A 15,120-nucleotide genomic window follows, 5' to 3' on the forward strand; every position below is an offset into this window, starting at 1 on the left:
GTCTGACAGCAGGAAACTTCATTTGAGGCTTAAAATCCTGCTGAAATTATGATTTGCCACTCAGGACAGAAACTACTTTGTTGAACAGATGAAAAAAAGCCTTTGTACGACCACTTAAATCACAGGAGTCTGACTGGTTCCAGTTTAACTGTGTAAACTATTATTAATTTTACAAGGGGAGTGGTTCAAAGGCCAAAGCACCAACATTTCAAAGAAATAAAGTAGAAAGCCCAACAGTTTACGACTAAGTTAACAGCTCCTGACTTGACCAACTTTTCCACAATAAAGGACAATAAATTACAAAAGTATTCAGAAATAGATCATTAAATACAGGAATAAATTAAGACTTTCTATAATCCTAAATTTACTTCTACAACTATAACTGATTAGATTTATTTTAATTTAACACTTGCGGATGGCATTAATCAAAAAATGAATTAAACTCTTTGCGTAACATACAAAAAGGAACCTGTGAGGCCTTCAGAGGATTTATGTAACAGAAGACCAATGTTTATACTAAGGTTTAATATATACATCATAAAGCAGGGGCCAGGGAGCCACTTATAGCCAAAGTGTTTTCTTTCCTTAGCATGCTATAACTTTATCCTCTTTATTTTTACTCTATGCAGCAGTTTTTCTCTCAGTGGCACAGAATCAATGCACAGTCTGTGTCGCACACGCATGCACGCACACACACACACACACACACACAGCGTCTAGTGTAAATTAAACCAGCTTTCTACCTTAACTGGGTCACCTCAGTTTTCCCATGGAGCAGTTATGTAATTGTTTTATACATATAGCCAATCAGTGCAGAGTGTATGTATGTGTGCAGCAGGCTGTGCTGCCATCTGAAGGAAATGAAAACTATCAGCTGTTTTTTTAACGCCTGGAATAGGAAATACTTTCAACCAGATTGATTTTAGGGAAATTAGTTTTATACAGTAGCTGCTGAAAGGAGTCAAACTTGCACAATAAACACTCACACACTTCCTGGCTTGCTCCTGCTGCCACTGCACACGCACACACACACACACACATATATCAAATTTCCTCTTCTGACTTGCATCAACTTGTCACCATTTTTACAGCAAGTTGTAACTTAACCCCCCTAGTCCAGCTGCTAATCATATTTAGTATTCACGGTTGGCTGTCCACACACTGGCAGGCTTTGTACCGAGAGGTCCGCCCGTCACTCCTAGGGAAGAACAATCTTTCATCTCAATAAATCAAAGTGAAAACAGCCCCGGAGGAGTCAAGACACTGTATAATGATGTGTTCTGTGTGTGAGAGAGTGATGGGCTCATCCAGTTGTGAGGATGAGATGAGGGAGGGCATGTTTACTGATGGGGATGCTTTCATTAAAATAAAACACAGCACCGTCAAACCGCTGCACACGTTCTGTGACTCATGTGAGGACACTTCGGAAGCACTGGAGCATTAATGTCTTTCTGCACCGAGCTGGTGTCAAATCGAAAAGCTGGGGCCTCAAGATATGATAGATATTAATGCCAAAGGAAAGTATTGTGCACCACCGTTACTATATCAAAGAATATGAACAATAAGTGAAGTATTAAAAACCAAGTGCATGAGGAGTTGAGAGCCTGCAAATATAAAACTGCGCATGATGATAATGGGAGAGATATATGATATATGAAATAATATAAGTAATATTAAAGCCCTCAAAAAGCCAATTAATTTGCCTGAAAAAATAAAATAATGATAATCCTTACAATTTGAATAGCGCCTCCCACTGTCTCCTACTGTTCGGTGATCGGCCCCTAATAATAATTCTTACAATTTCTTCAATGTCCGTCACGTGATGTCGATTCTTGCCTGCTAATTGCTCATTATGGTCAATGCTATCAATTGCACATCACACTGTGAAAATGTTATGAAAATTGAATGATATTTGTAAAACAAAGCTAATTTCCTATTGCCAGTAGGTGGCACCATCGGCATTATTACATACAAACTAAGAGATCTGTTCAAGTAGGGGCTCTGATGTAGCATGAGCAATTTTGTGTCAATTGGACAATGGTACAACAACTTCATTTTCACACTGATCAGTAGGTGGCGCTATGACCCTTAGGTAATATTGACACATAGAGCTGTTCAGGCTTTGGACTCTGAAGATGAGACAGAAGTTTGGTGGTGATAGGGCAATGCACAGTTATGAGTTATGACAACATCGTCTCCTCAGTATCGAAGGATTCATGATCCATGTTTGTCCGAGATACAGAACATCGTGTTTGGATGGTGCCACGATCTTCTTTACACGTCATACTTTTAATTGGTGTAAGATAAATAATAACCAAATATTGACGAACGCTGTTTGAGGGGCCCCCTGGGAATGTTTTGCTCGGGGGCCCCAATAAACTCTAGGCACGCCCCTGACTGAACCCCACCTCTTGCTTTTCCCTCTGGACCTGTCAGTCACACCTTGGTCCCGCCCCTCGCCTGTCACTTACGCAGGAGCCCCGCCCCCCGCCGCCGCCTGCACGTCCTGCTGGAAACGGCAGAGACGTTAGAGAGTAAACACGAGCCTCAAGATGGCTGACTCGCTGGGCTCCGCTCACCTCGCCGGAGCCGCGGCTGCTGCGGGGCTCGCCTCCGCCAAGAGCCCGCTCGTCAAGGCGGCTCCTGCCTGGGATTTCAACCCGCCGCCGCCGCCGCCCAAGAAGCCCCGAGTCGAGGAGCGCAGCGTTAAGCCCAAGAAAGTCAGCAGGGACGCGGGAGTGGGAGGCAACGGTGGCGGCAGAGAGAAACTCCAGCAGCCCGGCAAGCAGCGGCAGAGTTCCGGCAGCAGCCCGGGGGAGTGGAGCGGCGGCAGCAACAACCCTCCTGCCCCTTCCACCGGCGGGTCCCAAACACCCACAAACACGCACAAAGTGTTCAAACAGAGCGACTTCTTCCTCCATAAAGCGACGTCCTCCTGCAGAGCCAAGAAGAGCAGCAGAGAGAAACAGCGGGAGAGGACCGAGAAGCTTCTGAGAGGAGGCGCGGAGCAGCAGCAGGAGCAGGAGGAGGAGGAGGAGGAGGAGGAGAAGAAACACAAAGTGATGGTGACCTCCGGACCCGCGACCAACGACAACAACAACAACGACACCAGCAAACCGAGCCCCCTCTCTGCGGTGAGGAGGGAGAACGGAGAGGTCACGCTGCCGCCCAAAGGTAGGCCACCATCATGTGCTCGCTCTCAGCGAGATGCTCCTCGGAGCTGGAGCTGCTTTCACAAAGTTGTTTAGTTGTGTTTATTGCAAGTGAGCGGGAGTTCTGCGCTGTTACACTGACTTGGCTCCACACACTGGGGATTCGAACATGTGGTCCCGGAGAACGCGCGGTTGTCCGCCCCCAGTAATTCGTCCTGGTCTCGGACCAGCTACTGTTTTCTAACAACGCGCGCCTGAACGTTCAGTGAAATAACAGAGAACACACGAAGATTAACAGAATCACATTCGACCTCCGTGGGGGGAGGTGTTCACACCGGGTCACTGGACTGTGAAAGCCCGGGTTTGGTCGATGTCTCCGCGGGCTGTGTGGGCTCCTTCACCCGCTCGTGAACCCTCGAGCTCCGCGCCAGTGGCCGCGCGACCTGCTCGAGACCAGCTGCTCTCGTGCTGCTGCTGCGGAATCCTTACGTTACGCGCTATTCATAAAACATCGCGCGCACGATCCCCTGTATGTAACGCATGTGTAATATATCCCTACTAACGTGTTATAGACCATTTAAAGTTATTAATATTATAAGTGATTTCCTATTCTTCACAGTGGTTTACGCATTAAACCGCACGCTGCTGCTCCTCCTACTGCTGCTGTCATTACAACATGACAGCCGCCCGCCATTATCGTGTAGTGTTGTTTTGGTGGAGCACCACGCCCCCCTCTGCAACCCGCGGCTGTGCGGGGAGCGGACGCGCAGCTCAGCGGCTTGTTGATGCTCCCTGTTCCACAGCACACGGTGTGTTCATTAAATCACTTTTATTTTTAACGTATATTGTCACCGTGCATCATCCGATCCGGACTCCACTGGCAGCAGCAGCGATTAGATTATTGACTCGACGCGTCCACATGTGGTTTTGTTTTGACTGTGACCCATGGTGTTGTCTAATATGTGGGTCAAAGCAGGCAAAACAAGTAGATACACGAAGGGAGTACATTTTGTAAGCTTATATAATGCAAATGATTATTCAAATTATCAAACAAAACTGTCTGCAGAGTTATACTATCTCAAAATACCACACAAATACATTATCTGCTCTAATTGCTTTATCATATTACCCTCCACAGAGGGTGCATATTAAATGAGGTTCCGTGGACAGCCGGGGGCTTGTGTCTAGATTCATCCATAACAATATCTTTCTAATTCAATTCAATTGAGTTAATCTTTCACATGACTAATTAGAATACATTTTTTTTTTTTAAAGACCATGACCAACATACATGTGACTCAGTTATTATGTATACCATCATAGACATAATACGAATATACACCAGGCTTTTAGTAAAATTACAAATATGTTATGTCACATTATTTTATAAGATGTAGGATTATTTAACGACTGACGCAACAGAAAAAACCACAAACATCTGTTGAACGATCCTCTTGATATTGGGTTTTGCTGCGGGTTCATTGATTTCCTGTGTTATCGTGTAACATCTCCACATGCAGTTGTGTTTGCAAGCGCGTCTCAAAGGCATTTGTGTTTTCTCGACAAGAGCGGGTGCACCGAGCAGACGCATGTGAGAGAGAGAGAGCGAGAGAGAGTGTGTGTGAGTGTATGATGTCACCCTTTTTCCAGTCGGGCAGTTTAAGAGGTCATGACACGCACTGAACAGCCACCGCAGTCAGCGAGAACACCAGGACGAGACGTGCTGCCGGCTACTAGCCCCCAACACACTGTCACTAACCCTGTCTGGCAAACAGTCTGTCTATGGATGTTCAGATTTGTCTTCGTTCAAACAAAAATGTGGAAGGCCGTGTTTCAGTTTAAAGGAATTTCAGAACAGCAAAAAGGCTAAACAATTAAATTAAAATTAGAATAATTTTTTTATACAGCAATCATAACACTCCTTCTGGTTTATTTGCTGGTTTATTATAATGCTGTAAACTTGTTGAGTGAATCCAATCATGCTCGAAGCTCACTGCAGAGTAGTCATTCATTAGGTCTGTTGGACGCAGCCAGAATTAGCTTTTAGTAGCATAAATATTATCGGCCCTTCAACACTTCCATGTACGTGCTCACGAGCAACACACTGAATCTCTAATTGCTGTGGTGTAGAGCTGCTCAACGGCCAGCAGCAGGAGTCGGTAATTATCCTGAGTAGCCGTAACTGTGAAGATGAGGGAACGTGGAGCAGAGTGCTAATCCACATTAATCATGAGCACAGTGTTTTCGAGGATTAATATGTCCAGGTACTGCCCGGCAGGCCGAGCCAGTGGTTAAAGATGGACGGCTTTAAGGACGTGGCGGCGTCTGAGGCACGGCGCCCAAACGTGTCCTTGAGCTACAGAGGGAGTTCTGCCAGCTTCAGGAGCGCTGCAGCGACACCAAGCTGCGCCCTGACCTTCCCTGAGGAGAAGAATTTTTCCTACGGGGATCCAACGAGTATCACATCATCGCAGCGATGTCGGCGGTGGGGCTGCTGTGGGAGGGAGGCTGACGGCAGTGGAGAGGGAGCAGTGACTCCTGGCTACATTTGGTCTTGAAATAAGAGACACACAAGTTTGTAAAGTGTCCAAGACGTTGTTGTTTTATTCAGTTTGACCCTGTTTGAGGCAAAGTTTTGTCTGTTGTCATTGAGAGACGCAGTGTATTTATCTACAGTCTGATTCATAACTGTATGAATTCAGTTCTCTTCATAATTCAAGCCATGAGCTCTTTAAATGGATTTAAAGATTATTTAGCATTTAAGCCGAATGCAGAGACATCTCAACTCAATAATGAAGCTGGAATACTTGACAGTGTCTTAATCACCAGCCGGGTTATTTTTGTGTTCTGATTAATCACGTGTGACACATAAATCACGGATTAGGGCCCATGCAACGCAGCTCATTTCTTTTTGCAGCTCTCAGACCTTTTATATTACAGCTGTAGACTGAATATAAAGAAGGACGACATAACGGCTCCCTAAAAGTTAAACCAAAACAGCTTGATCGCCCCCCGTTAGTTGACCCTGCCTCCTCCATGTTGGTTAATGGGACATGGCTCCCGGCTGGTTGATCGCGTGTATCGGCGGCTCCTCGATACCAGGCCGCCATCGCCTAATAGCTACCGCTCAGACTCACAAGATGGCAGTGTTTGTATCTTGGCTTCATTTCTGGATAGTGGGAGGAAGTGGACACATCATTCTGACTATTCAAAAGTCAGGCAAAACTATGCTAATGGGAAGTCGGGTTGCGGTGAATCATGTAATTGTCTGAACTGCTGTAATTGGGATACGGGTGCGCATGTAAGTGCACAAAGCTTCCAGAATCCCTGACTACGCCCCGGACTTCTCTGTGGCCGAGTGCAGCCGGTGGAGAAAAGGGAAGAGAAATGGAAGCTTAGCTGCAATCAGCACCCAATTAAGTAACTGTCGTCTGGTTCATTTGTTCAGTCCCAAAAAATGATGAGACACTTAACTCATGTACAGTAGCAGTTCAGTAGAATGGCAAAGACTTTATGAACCTTTCTGCTAAATCATTTTGAAATCGCCTTGAATTGTGAAGCGTGGCCTTTTCTACACCATCAGGGGTAAACTGAGCGTGTAATGTTTTCAGGGTTTTGTTGGGGAGCAGGTCTACCTGTATTTCACAGTGAGTTAAGCTACACTGACTAAAAAGATCTGAAACTTTCTTGTGCCTTTTTACCCGATTAGTCGGCCTCACGCAGAGGGGAGCGAGACTCAGATCTGAGGAGCCCATCTTTCATTCTTTATCAACTTCCCTTTCATTTATGTCTGCTGGCCTGCTGATAAGTGAAGTGATGTATGACTTACAGTCGATGTTGTGTGTGTGAACCCTTAAAATATGACTTCTAGAGCCTGACTGATTTATCGGTTGGCTGATAACAATGGGCAGATATGAGCCGTTCACAGACATATCTGCATCAGCATTTTCCAACGTGAAAACTTTTATTATAGAGAAAAAAGTAGAATGGCCCTCAATAAATTGCGTACATTCCGAGGTCTAACAGGCCCCTTATGAAACATATGAAACCATAAATGAATCCACTAGATTTAGATTTAGTTCCATGAATGAAATCAATGGAGATGTTGAAACACACCAAATTTCTTTCTTGGGAAATATCCAGCCTCAATTACATTTCTTTGTTGTTTGGTTTGGTATCAGAAATGTTTTGCTCCCTAATACTGGTATCTGCATCTCTGTCTCTCTCTCTCCCCCCCCCCCCCCCCCCCATAATCAAAATCATTCAGGGTCTAGCACATGCACACTGACGACCTGCATGGCTTTTACCCATTGTCTTTCATTCCAGTTTGCCACAACATTGCAGCCTGAGTCAGACATGTGTTTTTTAGTGTCCAGCATTTTGCTCAGATGGGAGTCCTCCACAAGCTGTGACGTCCAGTTCGGAGCTCAGTCAAAGAAGCTTTGAAGCTTCCACAGACACAGTTTGAATGATTTGGTTTTATTATCTACACAAGAAAATCTGAAGTCCAGATTGAAACAGTCTGTCGTGTTAGAATCAAACTCTTAGAGCATAGAAGTCAATGTTAAATAGAGGATGTCTGAATAGTGTGAAATAACAAGGACTTTCACATGGGAACCTTTGATAAGATCAGTGTTTCCTTCATCTGTTTTCTGAAGCTGTCGTCCTGTTTTCGAGCCGCAGCGGGCTGGAGCCAATCCCAGCATGCCTTTTGGCGCGAGGCAGGGAACACCCTGGACAGGTCGGCAGCCTTATCACGTTGCTAGCACACATTTAAAACTGGCCGGGCTACAGCTCTAAACACTGTGCTGCCTTGGGTTTCTACCAAGTTAACATTGCACACGCAAAATAAAGTTAATTTCAAGGACAGACGTTTGGAGGAGGCAGGTTTCCAGTTTGCGATTTACATAAAAAATAACGAGCAAGAAGCGAAACGTGGATACCGCTTTGATTCTTTTTTTGAATTGTTTATTTTCCTCCACAACCTCGAGAAAGTTGGATGCCAGTGAGTGCTGGTGCAGTTGAATCTTACAAACCGCCTGCCGCGGGCCCTCTATCTTTCAAAGTGTTTCCCTCCTGTGATCATCCAAACAGTGAAACCCACCTGCTGTGTTCCCCTTCCAACTGCCTGCTGCCAGAAAGTCCCCAAACAAAAACGAGAGAAAAAATAGTTTCAGTTTTATGGATCGCTTTCATTAGAGTCATTTATATCTTTGTTGCATCACCTTGTTATAATGACTATTTTTTTTTTCATTGGATGTCACCTAATCTACCAGAGCACTTTACAACCCTGTCTTCTTACATCTCACAAAGTTCAGAAAGATGTTTTCTCTCTATTTGAAAGGGAAGACCCTCCTCTCAAGCTGTGATGAATACGCTTGTTCTCCACTGTATTAAAGCTACGCCAGCCACCCGGGCTAATTTACCTTCTATTGCCTCTAAACCTGTAGTTTATGAGAGTTACTGCAGCGACATGGTCTGACATGTTTTCTCTGATCTGGCAGTAGATCTGAGTGAGCCCACCTTTGTAGGCAGTTTCCTGTGGAGCAAAAAACTTGATGTTTGGAAACAAGTTGCGCGTTATTTCTTTTCCGCCAGGCCGCTCACAGTGTCTGGGTATTTTACAGCACTGTTTTTGCATAGTTCTAAAAATGGTTTCTTCCTTCTCTTAACCACAGAGTATGAGGGGAATGACTACCTGCTTCATCATGAGTGGCAAAGACAAATATTACTCTTAGGACCATTTTCACATCTGCCTTGTTTGGTCCAGACCTCCTGACGTTTTTAGTTTAGGCTGAACCAAAAATAACAAGCGTGAACTGTGACTCGGATCATGATCTGCGGACCAAAGTTGAGCCGGGCCAAACTAGGTGGTCCTGGTCTGGATCCAATCTCTAAGCCCGTCGGATATGTCTGAGACAATTTAGCCTCCAGGGCAATTTTTGTTGGCCTCAAGTGTTGAGGGTGAATATTCTGGTAGTAAAATCATGATGATATTACCTCGGTATGGACTTTCAGTTGTGAAAATGTCCCAAAATTGAAAATATTTATACATAATTGAAACGAGTGTGCCGATTTAACTCTAATTTTCCTGCTGCTCCTGTAAGCTTTTTATACTTTCAAAGCATTTTCTCCTTTGATCCTGCAAACAGTGAGTCCAAACCCCACTGTGTTCACTTTCCCACTCCCCACATCCACAGGAGAGTGAACACAGCTTCCTCTTAAAAGAGGGATCTGACGGATTTCAGAGAAAAGAAGTTCTTTGGAAAGGAAAAGAAAGAACAGCAAAAAGAAGTGATGCAGGAACAAAACAAAGGAGTTCTTTTGTATTTCTTCCTGGGGATAAGGAAATAAAGAATCAAAAGAGGCTAATAATAAAAGATAGAGTTATTTTAAGGAAGATGAAGTTTTCTTTTAGCTCAGTTGGGGGTGAGAGATGTTGACCTACAGGGAAAAAAGTGTCTTTGTGTCCAGTTAGACGAGCCTGGCTCCTCAGAAAGCACTCCAATGACTGAAGAGGTGTGTGTGAGGGGATATTTACATTTTAGACCGATGCTCTCATCCACAGCAATTTGCAATGAGTGTTGTTAGAGCGCACTCCAATTCCTCGATCTGTAATATTCCCTCAGCACTCGAATGAATCTTTCAGATGGAAAATCGTTGCAAGAGGAAATAAATTGAGCTAAAAAGCGAAGAAAGAGTTTAAGACTTTTAAAACCGGAGCATATTCATGCTTGTGAGGGCAGAACATAGGAGAGGGATGAGTTAAGGTGTAGAAACGTGAGGTCTATTTAGAAAAGATGTAGTTTAAAGATTATAAGTAAACCTCTAGAGTGAATGGTGCAGGAATGGAAGGTCATTACACTGCTGAGAAAGCACGAGAGATAAGAGCAGAGGCGGTGCTGGGGAGACGAATGTGTTGCAGCAGGAAAGGCAGAGACAAACTGTTTTTATGAGGAAGAGTATCACGATAACGGAAAAGTAAATTCGCTGGCCGAGGTGAAGCACCTGGCAGGAGTTCAGTGGAGAGGTCAGCAACATAAATCCAAGTGAAGTGAGGGTGAGTAAATCTTGTGCACTCTGCCGTCGTTGACCTGAAACCTTTCTTTCCCTCCGGTTCCACAGAGCACTCCGCCAAGGACAAGGCGAAGGAGAGAGACCGAGAGGAGAGGGAGATGAAGAAGGTCAAAGACAGAGAGAGGGAAAAGGAGAAGAAGAAGCACAAAGTGATGAATGAGATCAAGAGGGAGAACGGAGAAGTCAAGCAGCCGATTAAAGGTTGGTGGAAGCACACAATGTACACGCATATAAAGGGACTTGTCATGAATGTTAATATTATGGATCAAACTATTGTGCTTTAAATTACCTTTTGCAATTAAAATAATCTCAAATTGTTTCAGGTTTGCATCAGAAGTAATCTGTCTCCATAATAACGGGCCTTAAAAAATAGAATACGACCATTCCCATACACTTGTTAACTGTATCGGTCTCAGGTGAGGTTCTGACACAAGAAACAAAAGTCGCATAGTGATATATTTTTAATTTCAGTGAAGACATTGTGCGGGGAAGATATAAAGTGTGTGTCAGTGTTTCGTGTTGGTCCAGTGAGTTTGAGCTGCACACCCCCACAGGCTAGTTGTTAAATCCGTCTCTCCATCTCCTATCTGTCCTGTCGCTCCCCATCGTGTACGCAGTAAGAAACAGAAAAACAGTTGGATGATGACACCATTAATCATTCATTAAAATGTGGGGTAGAATGAAAATGGGGTAAATCACCCAGAAACCAACTGGAATCATTTATCACATTCACTCCAGCTCGGAAAATCATCGCATCGCATCACACTTTGAGTCAAAACTGATGGTTTCCCATGTGTCAGTGCACCCAGTTGAAACTCAGCATCCGTCTCAGTGGAAACCTGCTGCTGAGCTCACCAAACATGGCCTACTTTCACAGGGTAGCGTACAATAAATCATCATTATGTTCGCAACATACGAGCAACACACACGACCGCTCGGCAGCCCAGTGGGGGTCGGAAAACAGTCAGTTACTGTGGGGTAGTCGTAAAAAAGAGCAATGTAGAGCAGGGTCTGTGTGGTGGGAGAAGCTCCTGGTTGTAACGGTTTTATTTCTCTCTTTGGGAATTCGATCCCTGGCATTTGGTCGACCTTTGCACCACGCTGCTCGACCAGATGGAGAAGTTTGGCTTAGGGTTTATTTAGTCTGACCTTCTGACAGTATGTGTGGATGTGTGCATGTGTGTGTTTGTGTGTGTATGTGTGTGTGTGCACTGGTATTACGTCTGTCAGCTAGGATTGTGAGGGGGGGGAATTGAGAGACAGCCTTTGACAATGTAGCTCATCCTTGTTTATCGTTGCAAATATTTTCCTACATTGATTATTATGTATAAGAAAACTTTTCATATCGGCAAATATAAATACAAATACTGTTATGTCTGTGAATATCAAAATAAGAGGTCAGTCAGGCGCTTACTCAAAAAAAAATAAAAGTGGAGGATCTTAACATTCAGATGATTGGGGACTAATATGATATTCTTAAGAACAATGACACTTTTTTTAAAGGTTAGAAAATACTGACATAAGTGGGACGAAAATACATAAAATGCTGTAAGTTAAATGAAAACCAGTAAAAGCCTACTTAACAGCCCTCCACCAGCTCGACATGTCTGTCTTCTGCTCTGTACTTTTTATGGAGGTGGCGGACTGTGTCATTGTTAACCTTTTGACAGTAGTGAATTATTTGCAGAGTGCTGTGACGTAATCTCCGTCCCGCTCTCTTCTCTTTCTCTCCGTGAAATCTGAGCTCGGCCACTGAACTGCAGCTCCACATTTATCAACAGCGGCTGTTTTCTCTTTAAAACCCTGACCCTTTCGGACAGACACGCCACACACTGACATGCATACGGCGACGGCACATTTATCCACGATTGATTTGATCTGTTGTAAAGAGTCAAGTCAGACTCGTAACGTCCCTGCGTTGATATTTCATGATCACGCTGTGACATTTCAAAGTCTTAGTCAGGCTTGGGCCACATACCAGTCAGTGGCTACAGATGAAAATTACAGATGGATTATTTGGCCCACTATTTCAGTCTTACTGCTTCCAGTCAGGAAACGGCGTGACTGAGAGTTGTGTTGTGTTAGCCTGTAGTGAGAAATCCTCGTGGTTAGTCTTGTGTGTTTACGATAATAGACACTCTGGGGTACTTGATGGGATATTGAATCAGATTGAAGAGAGCAAAGAGCAGCTTTACAGTGATTGTGAGTGAGCCATTTAATCACAGTGTATTTACATTTTAATCACAGCGTTCGCAAATGTTGGAGTAACAGAGCGTCAGAGGGAAAGTTAGAAAATTTGATCAGCGAGAGAGAGAGTTGATTTTTCAACTCGACAGAGAGATAGAGAAAGAGAGAGAGAGAGATTGGCAACCAGAGTTAACATGTACAGGAAGTCAGAAAGCAGCATACGGCAATATCGGCTTCTGACTCAGCGTGTTGTTAGACAGGGAACTTGTTTGACCTTTAAATGCTCACGACCATCTGTTCAATAATATACATAAATATGCATAAAACTCATCATAATATATTAGAGATGTTCTGATTCCATTTCTCCCTTCCTGATGCCGATTAAGAGAACTGATCTTATATCAATGCTTTGCTGCTACATGCTTCCCAGTGAAAGTCTGCTCTAAATAATGAAGGAAGGGAATTTCTTCTTGTGAATTAACCGCAGTCAAACAGTTCGTACAATGTAGAACTCATTGAAGTTGATAACATTTGTGCTAAATCAGTATTTATAAAATTAAAAGAACATTTTGGGTCACTGAATAATTGGCTGTGTTAATTACATCATTTCATACATGCATCAATGTAATGTCCGAACAAATGTTTCTCTTATTTTCACCTTATTGTAATGCTTCTCTGTGGGTTGATGTTTAGGAATAAACCTGTGTGTGTGTGTATGTGTGTGTGTATGTGTGTGTGTGTATGTGTGTGTGTGTGTGTATGTGTGTGTGAATTCGGGGAGGGGGGACTTGTGGGTTAAAGAGCTTGTGGATTAGTAGCTTGGGTATTGTGCTGCAAATACCATCTCTGTGTTGCTCTCTTTATTGCTCTCTCTCTCTCTCTCTCTCTCTCTCTCTCTCTCTCTCTCTCTCTCTCTCTCTCTCTCTCTCTCTCTCTCTCTCTCTCTCTCTCTCTCTCTCTCTCTCTGCTGTTTTTCATCCTGTCTCATGTCGAGTTGAACGTGTGTGGGGAACAAACTAGGCTGAAGTGTTTATATATGTGTGTGGTGTGTGTTTTCTCGGGGGATGATAGCTGATGTTTGAATTATGCTGAGGCAGCAGTGCCCCTATCACAGTGACACAAACACACACACACACACAGTAAGTATACACGTCCACTTGTTTACACAACCACTTGGAAAGAACGAACCACTGATACTTTTGCAGAACGACATAAACAGCTCTGACAAACTCTCTCACACATACACAGTACGAACAGCAGCACCATGGAAATAAATTGCATGTTCCACTTAGTCCTGCCCTCGGCTTTTAAGAGATCGACACTATTATCTCCGTTCAAATAAGTCACTTGAAAGCTGGTTTCCTGGCTTAGTCATATCTGCTTTTCTCCAGGGATTCCAACGCATGCTCTTCAATTTATTTTATGCATGCACCCCAGGAGATGTGCACCATCTGGGAAAAGCTATGACTCATATGTCCACATTCGCTTAAAATAGTTAGGACTCATATTTTTGTTTGAATTGTTTAGTTTTTTTTACCAGGGGAGATTATCTGGTATCAGTTTATCATGGTGATTAAAATCTGTTAGTAAGAGTATTCTATTTCACTGGCAGTTACGCCCCGTTTTATTCTCTACCATAATTCCTGGAAGTTTGTCATTTTACTGCACTTATTATTGGTCCTTATTAACTCCACCACGGAATGTTTTTAGTTTTCATCTCGGTTTGTTTGTTGTCTGTTAGTTTGCTGGATTTTTATTATATTTTTTCTTCACTTTCTTTAACATTTTTCAGCATATTTGTTGATTCTCAGTGAATAATTCATGGATCATGATGAAACAAACTCTGACATGTTTATTGGACTGATATTTATGAGTCCACATTTGGTGCAGGTCCAAATAGAAATCCGGATCTAGTGAATTTATATGTGGTTCCGGAAAGCAGACATGAATAGATTTTTTAACGCGCCTTCTTCCTCTTTTTGAAGAACAGCCTCTCCTCTCATAAGTCTTGTCTCTCTAAATAACGAGGTCATTTTTCTCCTCTTCTCGTTCTGTCACTGTCCAGATGAAAACGAAAAAGCCCAGGTCAACGCGGAGGAGCTGCAAATCAAAAAAGTCAAGAAGAAAAAGAAGAAGAAACACAAAGAGGGGGAGAAGCACAAACGAGTGAAGATGTACCACCGCTCCTGCCAAACTATTTGTGCCGGCCTGCTTCTCCCCACCGATCACACGCACAAATCCCCCCTGTCTCCGTTCAAGACGCCGCTGCCGGTTTACCCCTCGCCGAACAACAAAACCTCACACGTCCCCTCCTCTCCTCCTACTGCTTCTCTTGCCTCAAAATTCCTCTTAAGCGCCTCACTTCAAAACACCCCCGGCGATCCATACTCCTCCATCAAGGCACCGCTCCCTCGGCCGACCAAACAGCAGCCGCAGGGCTCCTACCCCGGGATGGCAGGTCTGGAGTTTGCTCCGTACATCCACATAGAGAACCAGCCAAACGGGGGGGCACTTGTGGCTCATGCCTACACCTCACAGCTCTCCGCTCTGTCGATGGGACAGAAGCAGAGATTTGCCCAAGAGTTTGTCACCCTGGCGTTCAGCGAGGACTCGTCGCAGGTACGGCAAAGATACGGAAGCAGCTGCAGTATGAATTTTCTCTAAAATTCAAATGATAGATATGATCTGAATTGATCTACTGACC

At 44.0% G+C, this 15,120-nt stretch overlaps 1 protein-coding gene across 1 annotated transcript in view; it reads left to right on the forward strand.

Annotated features, from left to right (window-relative positions):
* The first annotated feature begins 2,552 nt into the window (after window positions 1-2,552).
* LOC128429186 (lysine-specific demethylase RSBN1L) overlaps window positions 2,553-15,120 on the forward strand; it is a 31,409-nt gene continuing 18,841 nt past the window's right edge. The window contains exons 1-3 of the mRNA XM_053415467.1: window positions 2,553-3,174; window positions 10,278-10,430; window positions 14,482-15,035. Of these exons, the coding sequence (XP_053271442.1) occupies window positions 2,553-3,174; window positions 10,278-10,430; window positions 14,482-15,035 (1,329 nt within the window). The remainder of the gene's footprint in view (window positions 3,175-10,277; window positions 10,431-14,481; window positions 15,036-15,120) is intronic.

The sequence above is a fragment of the Pleuronectes platessa genome, chromosome 22 (assembly GCF_947347685.1).
Source record: "Pleuronectes platessa chromosome 22, fPlePla1.1, whole genome shotgun sequence".
Classification (NCBI taxonomy): domain Eukaryota; kingdom Metazoa; phylum Chordata; class Actinopteri; order Pleuronectiformes; family Pleuronectidae; genus Pleuronectes; species Pleuronectes platessa.